The sequence below is a fragment of the Lycium ferocissimum genome, chromosome 9 (assembly GCF_029784015.1).
Source record: "Lycium ferocissimum isolate CSIRO_LF1 chromosome 9, AGI_CSIRO_Lferr_CH_V1, whole genome shotgun sequence".
Taxonomy (NCBI): domain Eukaryota; kingdom Viridiplantae; phylum Streptophyta; class Magnoliopsida; order Solanales; family Solanaceae; genus Lycium; species Lycium ferocissimum.
The window spans coordinates 26117765-26135370 of NC_081350.1; the positions used below are offsets into that span (position 1 = coordinate 26117765).

At 36.5% G+C, this 17606-nt stretch overlaps 2 protein-coding genes across 4 annotated transcripts; one reads left to right on the forward strand and one right to left on the reverse strand.

Moving 5' to 3' along the window:
• Positions 1–850: 850 nt before the first annotated feature.
• On the forward strand, positions 851–6004 carry LOC132030035 (F-box protein CPR1-like). 3 transcript variants are annotated; one of them, XR_009407978.1, is made up of 3 exons: positions 851–2115; positions 3840–4813; positions 5697–6004. XR_009407978.1 is itself a non-coding variant. In XM_059419501.1 (2 exons), the coding sequence occupies exon 1, from the start codon at positions 922–924 to the stop codon at positions 2077–2079; it is 1158 nt and encodes a 385-aa protein (XP_059275484.1). In that variant the 5' UTR covers positions 851–921; the 3' UTR covers positions 2080–2115; positions 3358–5945. The 3 variants fall into 3 exon arrangements, 1 of the variants encoding a protein (XP_059275484.1); XR_009407979.1 differs by having other exon boundaries at positions 4744–4813; XM_059419501.1 differs by having other exon boundaries at positions 3358–5945.
• Positions 6005–7274: 1270 nt separating this feature from the next.
• On the reverse strand, positions 7275–17123 carry LOC132030036 (uncharacterized zinc finger CCHC domain-containing protein At4g19190). The gene is made up of 7 exons (XM_059419502.1): positions 16866–17123; positions 16478–16540; positions 15877–16010; positions 15641–15751; positions 12241–12442; positions 9022–9142; positions 7275–8926 (listed from the first exon to the last, which is right to left on the reverse strand). The coding sequence occupies exons 1-7, from the start codon at positions 17076–17078 to the stop codon at positions 7587–7589; spliced, it is 2184 nt and encodes a 727-aa protein (XP_059275485.1). The 5' UTR covers positions 17079–17123; the 3' UTR covers positions 7275–7586.
• Positions 17124–17606: the final 483 nt, after the last annotated feature.

A 17606-nucleotide genomic window follows, 5' to 3' on the forward strand; every position in this document is an offset into this window, starting at 1 on the left:
TTCAAATTTCAAAATTTTCATGGCTAAACGGCCCCCTAAAGTTAATATAGAATATTCTATTTCTCTCCTATCAACACTATAGAATATTCCTTTTATCCAAATCAAAATTAGTAATCTCTCTCTCTAGTTTCTAAAAGAGATAAGGGTAAAAAACACACCCTAACTATCACTTTCTTTTGAGTTTCATACTTAAACTATCATAAAGTTGAGAAAATTACCTAAACTATCACTATCTAGTTTCAAACACACCGAACTAAATGTGTAACTCACTCTCCAAAAGGCAAGTTAAAGCAATTTCTAAATTTTCTCAAAAAAATTGTCCACATGACATTAGTAATGCTATGGTGGCACCTACATGGAAATTAAAAATCAGCATTTTTTTGAAAACATAAAATCTAGATTTTAAAAAAAATGATTTTTTTTAGAAAATCAGAAAAAAATGATTTAAAAATGGAAAAGTTGATTTTTTTAAAAAGAAAAATGTGAAAACTAAATAATCAGTTTTTTTATTTTTATTTTAAAAATAACTTTTCAATTTTTTAAACTATTTTTTTATTATTTTCTATAATTTTTAATATTTTATTACAAATACTATTTTTTAATTTGTTTTTTAAAACAAATAGTTTTTTTTTTTTAAATTTTCATTTAGGTGCCATTGTGACATATTTATCTACGTGAACAACACTTGACAATATTTTTATATAAAATGGAGCGTGTAGATTACATGCCATTCAAGAATAATTTAAGGTGTATTTTGCAAAGTAGATAGTTATAGTTTAGATAATTTTCTGATAATTTAGATATGAAATTAAAAAAAAAGCGATAATTGGAGTATGCTTTCGTAAACCCCAACAATTTCCTTCATTTCCAAAAACCCTTAAACCCCACACCAGACAGTAACCATTTCCTTTCCACACAACAATGTCGAACATTCCCCCTGAACTAATCAGTGACATATTTTCTCTACTTCCAGTGAAGTCACTGTTGAGATTCAGGTGCTTATCAAAATCATTCAAAGCCCTTATTGACAGCCCAAAATTCATCCAATCTCACCTCAAACATCAATCTCTTAAACCCAACTCAGATATGAAGCTTATTCTCAAGTCTCACAATCTTTTCTCGCTTGACTTCACTTCAATCTGTAACAAAGACTCAACCCAACAACCAAAAGAGCTTCAACACCCGTTAAAACATCTCAATGGCCCAACACATGTACTAGGTTCTTGTCGTGGTTTGCTTTTGATATCTAACAACTTGAATGACAATGGTGTTTGGAATCTGTATACTAAGATGTTTCGAAAATTGCCTGTTTGTGATATTAACCCTTCAAGAAGAACTCCATGTGGACAAGGTCCTGGTTTGGCCCAAATTTGCGGTGGTTTTGGGTATGATGATTCTACTGATGATTATAAGGCGGTTAAAATAGATCAATGGTACCACCCTGATGATGAACCTTCGTTAGTTTCTGCGACGATGGTTTATAGTTTGAAGTTGGGTGTGTGGAAGAATGTTCAGGATTGTCCTTATTGGTTGATTAAGGAAGATAATGGCACGTTTGTTGGAGGTGCGTTGAACTGGATTGCTACTGAGGAACCCTTAGTGAGGGGGAGTCCCGTGATTCTTGTTGGTCTTAATCTTGTAAGTGAGAGGTTTGAGGAGGTGTTGTTTCCTGAGAATTTGGGCAAGCCGTTGAAATCGAATTTGGCTGAATTGGGAGAATGTATTTGTTTGGTTTTAGGTTACGTCACTAATGCAAGGAATTACGTGTTAGATCATGTTGACGTATGGGTGATGAAGGAGTATGGAGTGAAAGAGTCTTGGGTAAAGTTGTTTTCAGTTGAGCAGTTAGAGGGTCGTCAACATTTCAGTTATCTAAGGCCAATAGCATATTCAGTGAGTACTGGTAGTGATGAAGTTCTTCTGGAAATGGATAACAAAAAGTTCCTATGGTATAATCTTGAAAAGAAGGCAATCAAACATGCTAGGATTAGTGGCGGTTTTGACTATTTCGAATCCTTTGTCAGCTTGGGAAGCCTTGTCCCCTTATATGGGAATGGATATGAAAAGATTGAACTTTAAAGCAACTAGAGAGATGTTTAAATTGAGAGTATAGAGGTGAGTGAAATGCGTATTTTATCTTATATTTCCGCGTTATTGTTGCTTCTGGCCTTGGCAATATAGACTTAGCATGCAGTTTGTTTGATTAAGTAGTATAGTGGCAATCAAATTTTCTACTAACTGAATATGGGGAACAAGAGCATAGTTCTATATCCTGATTTTCCTTTCCCAGTCGTCGTATATATTGCTTCTTTTTTTTTTTTTTTCACTTGTATAAATTGCATTAACCTGCTCTATTGATGAATCGGAACGCAAAGAGTGTGCTGTCTAATTTCCTACTATTAATAAGGGAGAGTTTGACCTGCCTCTGGTTAAGACCCAATGACCTGGTTATACAACTTGGGTTAAGGAGGGTATTATGTAAAGTTATGCTTATAGGTATCACACGTGCTGCTCCTTTTCTTCCACATTTTACGCGTGAGTGTGTAGCGAATGTTTTGGTGGCTGTGTTGTTATCTGTTCTCATTGTTACCACCGCTTCCTCTGTCTTCTTTGTGCAAAATTTTGATACTTTCTGGTGGAATCTTTCTGTGTTTAGCTTTGCTCTTCTTCTTCGACTTTCTTGGTACTTATTGATTCTCCTTTACCAGCTTTCCGGTAAGTTCAGTTCGTACTGTATCAATTTCAATTTCTCCCCTTTTGGTTTTCTTATTTTTATGATTTTTGCTATTAACTATTTTTTATGGCATCAGCTAAACTGTTTGGTCGTGCAAGAATTTGGAGTTAAGCTTTTTTCTGTTTCGTGGGTTTAAGGTTTAGGGTAAAGAAGTTATGATGCAGATTGCTTGAAAGGGGCTATGACCCTAATCGTGGGAAGAAATTGTTAGCTGAATAACTTAGCCCATGGAGAAATAAAGGAAGTTCTCTTGGCAAAAATGTGGTGTAGAGAATAAATTGTACCCATAACTAAGAACCCGGTTTCTATATGTATTAATATGTACTGTTCTACTAAATCAAACAGAGGTGAAGCAGTCCAAACAATGAGAAAGTTATTTAATAGGATGGTTGAGTAAAGAAACAACAGTGGCGTTTTCAGATATGCACAAGGAAGGTGCTTGGTTCCTGGGCTGCTGTCCCACGAGCCACTGCTTTTACAACTGAACTTTATGCTTTGTTGAGATTAACTTTGGCATTAACTCACAATATTCAACCTCTTGAAATTAAAATTGATGCCAAAGCAGTTGTTGATCTCCTTAATAACTTGAAAGCCACAAACTTACCTATACTGAATGATTGCAGGTACCTAATCCAGCAGCTGGATAATCCGATGTGTTAGCAGTCCTTGGTGGTCTCCCAATAGTGTACAGTAGTAATTATTTACAGTAGTAATTATTTACAGCAGTAGTAATTTACAGTAGTAGTTATTTGCAGTTATTATTTCTTTGTAGTAGTTATCTGCAGTTTCTTTTGTTGTAGTTATCTGCACTTTCTTATTCTAGTAATGTTAGGAAAACATGTCCTAGTTATTAGGGGTCGTTATCTTATCAGCTGTATTTAAACTCTATGTTTATTCAATGAAGTTAGGCAGAAAATTATTCTAGTTTTTGAGTACTTAAAACTCAAGAGATCGCAGGTTCTCTCCTAACGAACCAGCATCATAGGTCGGAAAAAGAAATCATCTTCTCTTAATTCTCTCTACGTTAACTCTGATTCTGTCTTACATCGTCTCTTAACTCGATCCATAGCCGGGGACTGTAACACGATGGTTTCTCAATCTACAGGGAGCAAAATCAACTAGCAGATAGGTTAGCACTCAAGCAGCTCGAACTAATGTTGGGACTGCCACTTCTTTTTGGGATCCCCCACCACATATTTTGGATGTTTTGCATGATGATAAAGTGGGGAAACTTCATCAAACGTATGGTATCTAAAGTATTTAGGACCTCAGCAACTGCCTCAAACAATGTCATCTATTTTGAGTAGAAACAACTCCTGTGTACCTGTAGGAACTAACGCAGTAGGCTCTGTATCTGTAGCTTCTAAAGTAATAGCAGTAAGTAGTACTATAGTGTCGCAGACATATGCTCCCTTGTAGTTTGTATTTTCCTATATATAATTTCATCTTTCTTTCCCAAAAGAAGGAACTGTTACAGTGTTCAATTCCAGCAGCTATAATAAAGCCTGAGAAATAGATAATGGAATATGGCTTTTTCTATTCGAAGAACAGAAAAAGTACGGAATAGAAATTTTTGCTTATCAAATGAATGAATATTATTTCTGATGATATTAGGAATAGAATTTTAATGTGTAAAGATTATTAAATGAAAGACAGCAGGAAGGTTACACGGTACCATTTTAATCATTAAATTCTAAACATCCTGGAATGTTATAAGCTGCTATACACCAGGAAGATTACTACCATTTTAAATCTTCCATTTCATCTGCTTCTCAGTCTCTCTTATGAATAGGTTCATCTTATCTATAGTCTGGTAGCGTCAAGAATATGTCACACAAACCGGCTTAACATGAGAGCTTAGCTCAACTAGAAAGACAATTTTCGTTAAACTAATTGATGATTCCTCAGTAGTTCAGCTTGATTCTCTTATCCAGACCTTGAGTAGATGTAATTTGGCAACAGTTTTCTGTCTATTTTTCGCTGTCTTGCTTCACGTTTTCCAACTGCAGGGAGTATCCGCTTTTTGTTTGGAACTTTTGCTACTGGAAAGGAAGCCCCCTTTAGATTCTCAGGATAATGGTAATGACTTATTTTCCACCCCTTCCCTGTAGTCTTTTTCATTTTTTAGAGTTTCGGAGACTGCTATATGATAGGTCCAAAGGTGATTTGGATGATTTTCATGTTGCTGCACAGCATAGAAATTGAAACAGATAATTGCACAAAATTGTATTCATAGACTCATAGTGTTTATGGATCCTTCTTTGATTAAAGTGAGAAGTTCTGGTATCTACTTTCTTTTTCTATGTTTGTATTGAAGAAACCAAATGACAACAACTTCAACATCAATAAATGAGCCAGATATACTTATTATCGTTTCTCTAGAGGAGTGTTTTATGTTATAGTATTATACATATAGCATGATATTTTATTCCATTATAGAAATATAGAGCTAGGGCGGCCACTTCATGGCGTGCCAATTCCAGTTTTGAACTACCAACAGACTTGTTCCATAGTTTTCAACTGAGTGGCAGATCCGACGCGACTAACAGATAAGGCGATGTTAACAAGCCAACAATTATATCTAATCCATCAAAACAATTTCTTATCCTACTACGTTAAATTGCAAGTGCTATTATATCATGCTTTCAATTTATAGTGCTAAGATACACATATTTCATGCATATTACAGTTTCCAGTCTGAAATTGTTTACTTACTGTTCCCTATCTTGATAACAAGTTGGATTTGTGGTATCCAGAAAGCATATTATATGTCATTTTTCTTCAACTGGTTAACTTCAGTTCGCTTCCTTAGATAAACAAATCTACCTGCAATTTACCAGATTTTATGATTGCATTCTTGCCATTCATCTCAACTATTTGATATTTTATCTTTGCTATTCGCTATTGTATTAGCTTCTTCACTTTTACATTGTTTGGCGATACATTATTTTTCCTTTTTCAGGTGTGAGAATGATCGAGATGTCCTAAATAAAGTTTTTAGGTAATTAAAGCAATATGTCTTGCTGTTATAAGAGAGGACATGCCACTTTTGCTGAAGTTTATGACCAAGATGAAATACCAGAAGCATTGTTCACCAGTGTCCACTATAGGCAATGTGGAGGTGACTTTTGGAATGTACATGTTTTAGGTCTTAAATGTAAAACATTCCCTCTTCTTTTAAACTCTGATGTACCTCTAGTGTAGTTTTGTCCACTTTGTGCTTATTGTACATCAAAATGTCTCACCATGTTAGATGAACTCTCTTCTTTCCTCTTTTTGCCTCTTTTCTTTTGTTTTAAAAAGAACTAATAGAAATTACCATCAACACAAAGATTGTTGGATGTCCAAAAGTATCAAAGCAGATCTAAGTTAAAATAAAATCAACAAAGATCCAACTCCATTGGAAAAATATGCTACTAATTCAAGTGCAAGGCATGGCCCTTAAAGGACTATGTTTACTGTACTTTCATCTTATGAGAGCTCAAACAATTTTAACACAATTTTTCCAATTAAATTCATCCCTCAATTACGTGCGCTGACATACTTGTTCATTTAGTTGTTTACATCAATAAATCACATCTCAAAAATAAATACATAACGAGTGTATATATGTGGAGGTAGATTCAATAGCCTGTTTAGTCATACTTCAAAAATCTACTTACTTTAAAAAATTCTTGTTAGAATTGCATTTCAAAACAGTACTTTTGAAGACTAGCGGTTTGTGTTTAACTAATCAATCTGAAAAGACTTTTTACCAATATTAGAGTAGCAATTTGTGTTTGGATAAGGTTCTAAAAGTCCAAAAAAAATTACTTTTCAGCTTCTAGAAAAGAGCTTATGCTACTACTGTTTCTCTAAATAGTTTTGTCAAATAACTTAAACCTCTAAAAATAAGCACTTCTCGCTTCCTAGAAGCTTGTGCAGATAGGCTAATAAGATCCTTTAAAATTGTTGACATTGAACTTGACAGATTTTTGAAATTTTGTACAAAACATGATATTTGTTCAAATTTTAATGATTTTCCACATATGTGTTGAACCCGTAGTTATAAACTACATCTGCCAGTGAATACATATATATACGATTGTACACGTTATTGTGGAATAACGTGCCCCTCATATTGGCACAAAAATGCTAAGTGAATTCTACGTTATATATATATATATATATATACACACACGTTATTATGGAATACTCGGTTAAGTTGTGCATTAGCTTCATTTTGTTTCTCTTGTTGAGGAAAATCCCAGGTCCGTCCAGCAGACAGAGATCATAAAAATGCGTTTGTGAACGTTTGGCAAGTGAAAGAAGCACTTTTGAAAATCTCAATCTGCAAATTTCTTTGGATAACTTTTTGCAAAAACCTATTAATGATCCAGAATTATTTTTCTTTTAAAAAAATACCACCTAAAAAGTTTGACAACATCAATTTGACCATCAAAAACTGGAGGGGTCAACTATTTTTCAGATTATTGGGAAGATCTAGGTAGCTTTGTTAAATAGAATGACAGGAGTTCAGTAAACTATCCTATAACATTACTTCTGTTGGAAAAACCACCTCAGTATTCAGAGACTAAAACTATATCATAAAATTGCATTCACTACAACAATAAGGAACAGAAGGGCTGGTAACCAGAAAAACTAAGCCAAAAACTCCCAATTTGATAGCCAAACATGATAAAAACTCTCGATAGAAACAGAGGTGCTTGGAGTTAACTCCATCACTGGACTGATCACTTTCTTTTTACTGATTTTATGCGGCTTACCATTTCTTCCTTTACCTGTTTTGCATCTCAAAGAGGCCCTAGAGCTCCTTTACAGGAGGAAACACCTAGATACTATAACTTCATGGTCATGAATACTCAGAATGATTGTGCCGCTGCCGACTACGATGATGACGGTAGTGATGATCCTTCTTCCTGTGTTCCTTGTCTTCCCGCTCAGGTGAACTTGACCTGTGTCTGTCACTCCTTTTCTGATGCCTGTCATTATCATCATCTTTTGAGTCATGATAATGGTGGTGATGATTCTTCTTCCTGTGTTCCTTTTCTTCAGGCTCGGGTGAATTTGACCGTGAACGTCCATGTCTGTTACTCCTTGTCTGATGCCTATCATTGTCATCGTCCTTAGAGTCATGATAATGGTGGTGATGACTCTTCTTCCTGTGTTCCTTATCTTCGGGCTCGGGTGAGCTTAACCGTGAATGTCTATGTCTGTTACTCCTTTTCTGATGTCTGTCATTATCATCGTCCTCTGAGTCATGATAATGGTGGTGATGATTCTTCTTCCTGTGTTCCTTTTCTTCAGGCTCGGGTGAATTTGACCGTGAACGTCCGTGTCTGTTACTCCTTTTCTGATGCCTGTCATTGTCATCGTCCTTAGAGTCATGATAATGGTGGTGATGACTCTTCTTCCGGTGTTCCTTATCTTCGGGCTCGGGTGAGCTTAACTGTGAATGTCTATGTTTGTTACTCCTTTTCTGATGTCTGTCATTATCATCGTCCTCTGAGTCATGATAATGGTGGTGATGATTCTTCTTCCTATGATCCTTCTCTTCAGGCTTGGGTGAACTTGACAGTGAACGTCCGTGTCTGTTACTCCTTTTCTGATGCCTGTCATTATCATCGTCCTTTGAGTCATGAAGATGATGGTGACGATTCTTCTTCTTGTGATCCTTATCTACGGGCTCGGGTGAACTTGACCGTGAACGCCTATGTCTGTTACTCCTTTTCTGATGCCTGTCATCATCATTGTCCTTTGAGTCATGATAATTGTGGTGATGATTCTTCTTCCTGTCATCCTTCTCTTCAAGCTCGGGTGAACTTGACCGTGAACGTCTGTGTCTGTTACTCCTCCTCTGATGCCTGTCATTATCGTCATTCCCTGAACTTGACTCAGAATGCTTTCCCCAATTTGACCGCGGATGTCTCTGTCCATTACTCCGTCTCTGATGCCTATCAGAGTCCTCGGAAGACTCGGGGGACTGCTTCCGAGCCTTCTTGTGCTTTTTCTTCTTCAGTGTTCTTCCTCTATCATCATCCGAAGATGAACTAATTTCTTTATCATCACGTAAATCTGTTCTAGCTGGTGAAGACCGCTTTTTGTGCTTGCTTTTACTGGACTTCTTTTTCTTCTTTGGTTTGCTTGATAAGCTGGCCAGCAAATCAGGTAAATTATCCCCAGTAAGAAATCCTTCACATCAAAACAGGGCATTAGAATTCAATGTACATAAACACTACAAAAGAAATTAAGCTCAACGACCACGGGCCAGGAAAAGAAGAATTTACCTCCATACTCATCAAATATGTCCGTGTCCTCAGCAACTATCTGTTGGTTGGGGTCGTCAAGTTCGAACCCACCACGTGGAGGACTGATTCCAGGCTTTTGTTTGAGCTCCCACTTCAAAGGCTGCAGAACAGACCGCGCAACAGACAAATGGGACATTAGGATCTTTTAGTTTGGTGAAAGAAATTTACACTTTTTTGGAAACAACATATAGGAACAGGAAGTCCCTTCCCTTGTTTGTTTGAGTAGAAAAGGAGGACAGAATATTAACAATAGAAAATCTTTTTCCTTTGAGCGTCTGTACACGTGAATGCATGAGAAAGTCAGAAATTTCCCCTTTCCTTCCTTATTTTCCACCCAAACCAAGCAAAGGAAATAGAATAGTTTACTCCGTTTCTTCTCCTTCAATATCCATTCCTAGTTTCCAGGATCTGTATCCGCCTTTCTTTCAGACATTTGATATTACTTTTTTTTTCTTTCAATGCCGTCTGGGATTGTAAATCATGTTTTCTGCATTTGTTTTGAAGTCATCTTCTCCTACCAGCTCCAAAGGACTTCTCTTATAAAGTTCTTGGAATCTTTTTTTTTTTTTTTTTTTCGAAACTGGTAACTTTCTTAGTTGTTGATTCCAAGAACTTTAGAACTTATAAAGTTCTTGGAATCAACAACTAAAGCCCAAAAATGTTTTAAAATGTATACTCCATCACAATTTTATATCTCTCTTTTCACGTTGGAACGTCCAAGGTGCTTGACATTGTTCCATTTCTATACAACGTTAAGTTTGATGTGATATTCTTTTGATAAGCGACTATATTTTCTCTATCAAAATAAACATTTTGATTATTATTTTAATAATATCTACATAATTACTAAAATAGAATATAAGTCAAATTACTATCTTTTTTTTGAGAAACTGGTACTGATAAGTCAAATTACTATCTTAACTCCGTGCACAATCAAATCACACATATAAAACAGGATGAAGGGAATGCCATATCTTGTAAAAAGAGAATATATACTATTAGCTCCATTGCAATTCCAAACTACGCAAAAACAGGTCATTTGCATACATCTGCTGCACAAATTCAGCCCCCACTCCTAATGTTCTTGTGCTAGACAAACTTCATGCAACCGAAATAAGATATCGGGGGCTTTGTTTTCCCACAGAATTCCGTGTTCATTCCCATCCTATTCTCCCAGGCCGGTTCACCCCTCAATTCTTAAGAATCTCTATAATTAATGAAGTTTAAGACTTCGGTTTTCCAGGAAAACTACATAATTCATACATTACATTTTACTCCCTTCATTTCCTTTAATTTGTTTTGATGAGCTTGTGAAAAAATGTAGGTACCCGACCAATAACCTTAAGCAAATGAGTGGAGCAAATGAAGAACTTTATAAACCCTTCAAGACGTCGAATGCCCTAATACACCCTATGTGGGATATCATATACTTCAACATCCTCTAGCACATGGAGCCAAATTTTTGAGGTTCACATGTGGACTTGATTGTAAACAAACGCGTCCGAGAATGAGCTTCTCAACTTGGTTTTGAAAACTCGTGAATGAACAGACTTGATTGTAGACATATGCATGCGAGAAAGAGCATCTCAACTTGGTTTTGAGAATGCGTAAACGAACATGAGTATTCAACCTAACACATCTCTCTGTTTGGATGGTTGTTACCCATGGTTTCATAATGTACAGTATGGTATTGTATAGTATGGTATTGTATTGTACTGTATTAATGAATACAATGTTTGGATGGACTGTATCGTTTGTTGTGCTTTTAATAACATTTTTATTGTTTGGTTTGACTGTATGGTACTGTATAATATGTAAGTTTACTAAAATACATTTAACCCTTAATTACAAACTAGTTTAAAAAATAAGTAGGTGGGGGGTGGGGCCGGTCATTGGGTGGCTGGTAGCGGTGGTGGAGGGGTGGGTGGGGGTGGGGGGGGGGGTGGGGGCATTGGGTGATGGTGTGGTAGGGTGGGGGTAGGGTGGTGGGGGTGGGCGGTGGTGAGGGTGGTGGGTGGTCGAGTGGGGTTGGTGGGGTGGGGATGGGTGGTGGAGGGTGGCATGTGATGGAGGAGGGTGGGTTGGGTGGGGATGGGTAGTGGATGGTGGGTGGGGTGGGGGTCGGGTGGGTTTGGGTGTGTGGAGGAGAGTGGATGGGTGGGGTATAATGGGGAAATAAAATACGTCACCACGCAAAACCACCAAATCCGTGGTTACAAAAATTGAGCATGGTTATATAACCACGGAATTACAACGGGTTTACAATACCATACAACATAATTTTAAAAACAATGGAAACAAACACGGTTTGATAGAAAACTATACAATGATGAACCACGGGAAACAACCATCCAAAGATGGAATAGTGCAAAACCTTTATAAACCCTTCAGATGCCCTTTCAAGCGGCATGTCATTATAGAGGGTATGTGGAATACTGGGTAACTCAATAAAATTGATTCAGCTTAATTGGTTTCTCTTTCTTTTCGAAAGCTGACCAGTTTGCCCCTGAAAAGTGGATAGTGTACAATGAATAGAAAATTTAAGATGGCGAATTGTAATCCGAGAGGTTTAGATAGAACAATGAAACAGAGCCTAAAGACTTGAAAACTTAATGCATTGTGCAATTGGAAAGATGAGAAACATCTACACCTTGTTTTCTACGAACTACAAGAAACAGAACAACCGTCCAAGATTAGAGCTCCAAGTTCAGATATTCTGGATGAGAAGAGGTTTGGCATCCTTATGGATCAACCTACAGGTGCTTTAAGTGAAATTGTTCAAAGAATAGACAAGGCGTTATCCTAGAGCGTTTGTTTCTCCAAAAGGACTTTCAGTTCTCTGATTCCCACTTCCTTTTAGTGACAGGTTCAAAAACTTATTTTCTTTGAAAAAATGAAGCTTCCCAGCATACTGGAAACCTGATTCTTAATCTACCTCCATTAAGTTCACTGTTTTAACCACTCTCTCCCCCAAACTTTTCTTCTTTTTGGGAGGTCAGCTGGCCAAGTCATAAAGGCTATGTTAGACATCAGTCCATTACCTCTGTCGAACACGCAATTCTTTCGGTATTGGACCCTAAGAATTTGATCAAATCTCAGCAGACAGAATATAAACGAGACTCCCCCCTTGGGAAGGGGGAAAGAGGGGGGGGTTACGAAAAAAAGTACATGCGCACACACATACATAGACCACTTTACCTCAGAAGCATCTGTCTGGGCCAGGATAGCAGTTAAAGGATCATCTCTTTTTATTCGACTCTCTTCATTTGGCATTATAGCATCTTTCAATGGACATTCACGATCACCACTCTGATGGCCAAAGGTTCCACATCTGACGCATTTGACATTACGTATCTCGATTCCAAAGGGTTTGGCCCTTCCAACAACACCTGTTTCCATCCTACAGGTGAAAAACAATCATCGGCATTAATATATCTGGGTAACAGGAAGGCAAAAGCTGCCATAAGTTTTAGCTACACAATAATAGAGAAAAAATAAGACAAAAAGGGCAGAAGAAAGATGAGGACTATCTGTTAACAGAAAGATCTTAAATCACACAATCACATTATTTGCAGTATGTTTTAACTCAAAGAAAAGAATTGGTTATGCATTGAAAAGAAATTATTTGAGTAATTACCACCAAGCAGGCCAATCAAAGACCAGAAAAAAGAATACAGATTACAGACCAACTCTGGCTCAATCCCAACTTGGCATGAATCCTCCAAATTCACGTTGCTCCATTTACACCTGTAACCTGTCCAATACAGTATTCCGTAATAGGTTCTCTAACACTACAGACTCTTAGTAATGTTTCTACTGGCATAACATCTCTAACAAGACTAAAAGACTCCTAGAAAATTTGGATTTAGTAAGCACATTGACATGATTTCTTTATAAGGTATAAGCATACTAAAATGACTAATCCTATTAGTAGATATAGCCTATATGGATCTTTTTCTTTTATTATGTCATATTTTTTGCTAAGTCTGCATGGAGTCCAAGAGATTGGAGGTCTTTCAAGACAAATTCCTTTTATGAGATTTTAGTTTTTAGGTCTAACTCATTTTCTTTTTAACACGTTCAATCACCGTGGTTTCACACCTACCAATTAGTGCCTTTAGAGGTCGACGTATGACACAACCAAAGCATCTCAAGCGACCTTCCCTTATTTTATCCTCGTGTGATGCTCACAGTTTTGCCTAACATGCTCATTTCTAATCTTATCAAATCTTGTATCGAACATCCATCTTAACATCCACACTTCTGCAACACTCATCTTACGGATACGTTGGACCTTAGATGCACCACTCATTCTCATATAACATTGCCAGTCTTACAATTATTCTATCAACTTGCATTCACTGTGGTAGGCATCCTCCTATGACATAACACTCTGTAGCACTTCTCCATTTCAACCATCCTATTTTCATTGCATCTTCATCTATCATAGCATTCACCTTCAATATCGAGCCTAGACATCTACATTGTTTGCATCTAGGCATTGTAATCACGTTTAATGTCACCTCATCTTGACTCTAACTTTGTTTAATCAATGATCCACTTGTAGTGGATTACTTTTACTTATCCTAAAACCATTCTCTAATGTGCTTCTCTGTAGTACACTCGCTAGTATTGTCAATCAGCACAATATCTTTTTCTATAAGGTAGGGTTCAATTAGCACAACATTGTATGCAGATAACACACACCATGGACCTCATCCCATATAATGCTAGGCTAGTTAGCTCATCTAGGCTTGACGCAGATTCCAGGTGTAAACCCACGGTTAGAGAAAGCTACTTTGTGTGACCTACATTGTTCTACACTAGTAACAACCCCTTCGTACATATCCTTCACAACATTTTCTTTAATGCAAATTTCCTTCTTCCTCAACACCCATCCCAAAGGATGTCTTTTAGCATTGTATTAATGCTTTCCTAGGTCAATGAATATCACGCACAAGTCATTCTTCCTCTCCCTATAAATTTCCCTGAATTCTCTTAGCATGATAGAGCCTAAGTTGTTGCAACTTGGAAATACTAAAACTAAGATTTAGTGTGAACAAAACTAGCAAAGCTTAAGGATTTGCTATATTCCATTTTAGGTTCTCCATTTATTACCCTTCCATCCCTTAGTGCCTATTGCATAACAAAAAATACACTGTCTTTTTTGGTGGAACCTAGACAATGATTTCCTGTCCCACCAGATGCTGTGCGTGGACAGAAAATGTCCATCGATCAAATCACCCTCTTCCTTAAGGTATTCACCAAGATAAGAAATAAGAAGTTATCATTCCACACCTCATTGATCCTCTCCAATGACAAGAAGCATAGTATCTGCCACTCCATCTTTTCTTTCACCACCCCTTTAGGGATTTCAAAGGAAAAAAGTATCTATTACAAAGAATCCTTAAAAAAGGAAATTCAACCTTTTTAAGGGGAAAAAGAAAAAAAAAAAAAAAAAACCTTCAATACTATAGCAACTTAGAATCCTCTTGATGACAAGATCCTCGATAGCAATGGATGTAGATCACTAAACATTTGGAAGGCTGATTTGAATCTGGAAAACCCTGTTTAGGGCTGAAAATAAGAAGCGAACTTCTCCTCAATCTCAAGTCTCAGTAAACAAGGAACTTTTGGAAAACATATTCTCATCAAAAAAATATTTTAGAATGGCATTAAGGTGGTATAAAGTGAAGACACAGTAACTCTAGCCTCTATGGTCCACGAATACGTCACTGAGTTGAGGGACATGCTTCACCGGTTTGAAGAGTAGGAAGGAGGACAAGAAAGATGCACTTGTAGAGTGAGCTATCTTCTACTTCTTTGTTGGAATAGAAAGAGAGGAAGTTGAAATTGTGGGTTGAGTTGGTACTTTATAGCATCTTTAAGATTCTTCTTCTCTTACAAGTTCATGAAGTCAAGGCTAACCGGGAAATTAGCCATAACCACCACCTGAAAGTACAAATAACAGTATACAAAGGATAAAAGTAAGATCTGATGGCTGCAGTCTTCTCAACTGAGACATCAGTTCTCTCAATTCTCAGCGCTTCCATTTATTTTTTCTTTTCTTACCCCGCATACTTCCTTTGAAAATAAAATGCAATCACCTTGCAAGCAAGTGGAATGCATCAGATTCTCATTTCACCCTGTAAACACTAATTTTAGCTCAAATCCTAGTTCCAAAACCGAAACAGTAGAAAAGTAGTAGCGTCATTGATAATGGCTCCCCTGCTGGATTTTCCTCCAAGTTCTATACCACAATCTAATTAATGTTTGAAATTCAATACGGCAAGCTAACTGTGATTTAAGGGAGAAATCTTCCCTTCTCCGGCTGACAAGACAAAGCATTTTCCCTACTTTTGATGTCATACAGCTCCTTGAAAAGGGAAAAAGAAAAGAAAAACAAGTATGAAGTATAATATAGCTCATCAAACTGCCGCCACAACAAGTGGTTCTAAACAGTATTAGCAAAACAAACTGGTAAACTATAAAAGCTTCTCAAATCTCAACTCACAGTCAAATAGCTTAAAACTGAAAAATTGATGTCACAAATAACTTCATAATTTGGTTATCAACCCTGAAGGAAAGCAGAACATACCTTGGAGCATTTTTAAGCACTTCAAATTCTTCTCCTGTTGGCAAAGCACGGCCAAAAACATCCTTTGCCCTTGGTTTCTTTTTCTCCTGATCAGGTGGCACTTCAGGTCTCCTATGAAAGAATTAAAGTAATTAAATGAGTCCAAATTTTATAATCATGATACATGATGCAGCAGTCCTTTTTCACAAAATTGAGATTTAGAATCATCTAAAACTACAGCAGCTTGGAAGCATTACCCAGTAGAGGAGGCGCCTGCTGCAGATGTGTCTTGATTTTTTGCTTCCTCAGCAATCTCTGCAGCTTTTGCACTTTCTGGATTGTAGCCAGGCGGTCGCACATACATAAAGCTAACAGCTTTCATCATCTCCATCTAAAAACATTGTCTCAAACAAGTCAATATCCACGCAAAACATCCCGGAACGCCACATATTCAATCCGCATACCCATGTTTCTATGTTTACAAATACTAATTGCTTCATATCAATTTCAAGCCTGAAGAGAATATACCCATTATGCTTTCACATCTTAATGATCCCACAGTATGTCTGTTTGTTTTGTATTATGAGACTGATTCTAATTCTTTAACCAAGTAGTTATTGAATAATCAATTCGTATTAATCATTTTTCTAAGAAACATGTGGCTACTAGTTAAAAAAGGTCTTTTTGTTTTTGTTTTTTGACAAGCTTTTTTGTTTTTTTGACAAGGTAACTAAAAAAAGAGGGTCATTTTTAACGTGAGAACCAAACAATGCAATTGTTTTAATCAGACAAAAGGGATTAAATACGGTAAGAATATTGAAACCAAACAGAACTTAACAAATCAGAAAAAGGGGTTACCTTTTCTTTCTCTTTCTTGGAGACAAGAGCAGTCTGTCGAAAATACTCCTGTTCTTGAGCATACTGAAAACACACCCAAATCACAAAAGTGATTTAGCTAATGTAACAAATTTGAGAAATCAATCAAAATCGCAAAACCAGCAAACTAGATTGAATTTTCTTTTTTTACAAGCAAACTAACAAAACCCCAAATCGAGAAAATCGTCAATGAAGAGAGGAAAATCATGAAAAAGGGAATTAGCTATCTAGAGTAAGATATAGCTAATGTTACAAAATTTGAGAAATCAATCAAAATGAAACAAAACCAAATTACAAAACCAGCAAACTAATAGAAACCCAAATGGAGAATTAAAAGGGAAATTGGGTATATAGAGTAAAAAAAAAAAACCTCGCGGGAAATTTCCTCAGCTCGAAGCTCTCTCTGAGCATGAGTCTGTTCAGCAATCCATTTGCGACGTTGGTTAGGGTAAGAAAGAGGATGCCAAGGTTTCTGGTTAAGGAAATTGTGAGACCAAGCTGTCCCTGCTTTTGTCTTGTAATCAACTTCTCCTTTGTCGGAAAATCTCTTGCTTAGCCTCATTCCATTTCCCTCTTCCTCCATCACTCAACTTTCGCTGTATATGGGCCTCCTCAGATGCCTAAAACTGCAATAACTATTTAAGAGTTGGAAGATTTTTCACTGAGAAAAGGCTTAATACGGAGAAGGTCCAAAAATTACTTTTAACGTATCGGAAATAGGTCACAAATATCCTCTATCCACCTATTAATCCAAAAATATCCCCTCCATCTATCTATTTAGTCTAAAAATAACCTAACTTATTTTTTTTGGCTCAAGAATACTCCTCAAACTAACACTATAATTTTGATGATATTTTTTAATTTTAAAATACCATGTGATTTGTTTTGATTAGCCACATATATTATTTAATTTAAAAATTAAACCCCATATATATATATAAGTGTCCAAGAGGGACTAACGCAAAGAATAAATGCTTATACTAACATGTTTATTCACTTTAATTAGCCAGTTTTTAAGGTTTGTATTTTGAAAATAACTTTTAAAAACATTCTAATTATTTTTATATATAGCAACATATACAAAATGTATTTTATGTACAATCACTTTAGT

Bases quoted from the DNA above. Each gene is read 5' to 3' on its own strand.
- LOC132030036 (XM_059419502.1), bottom strand. From the start codon at position 17,078: ATGGAGGAAGAGGGAAATGGAATGAGGCTAAGCAAGAGATTTTCCGAC. The intron at 16,011-16,477 runs GTAACCCCTTTT...CAATGTTTTTAG, and splicing joins CCAAGAAAGAGAAAGAAAAG to ATGGAGATGATGAAAGCTGT. The intron at 15,752-15,876 runs GTAATGCTTCCA...ATTCTTTCATAG, and splicing joins GCAGGCGCCTCCTCTACTGG to GAGACCTGAAGTGCCACCTG.
- LOC132030035 (XM_059419501.1), top strand. From the start codon at position 922: ATGTCGAACATTCCCCCTGAACTAATCAGTGACATATTTTCTCTACTT.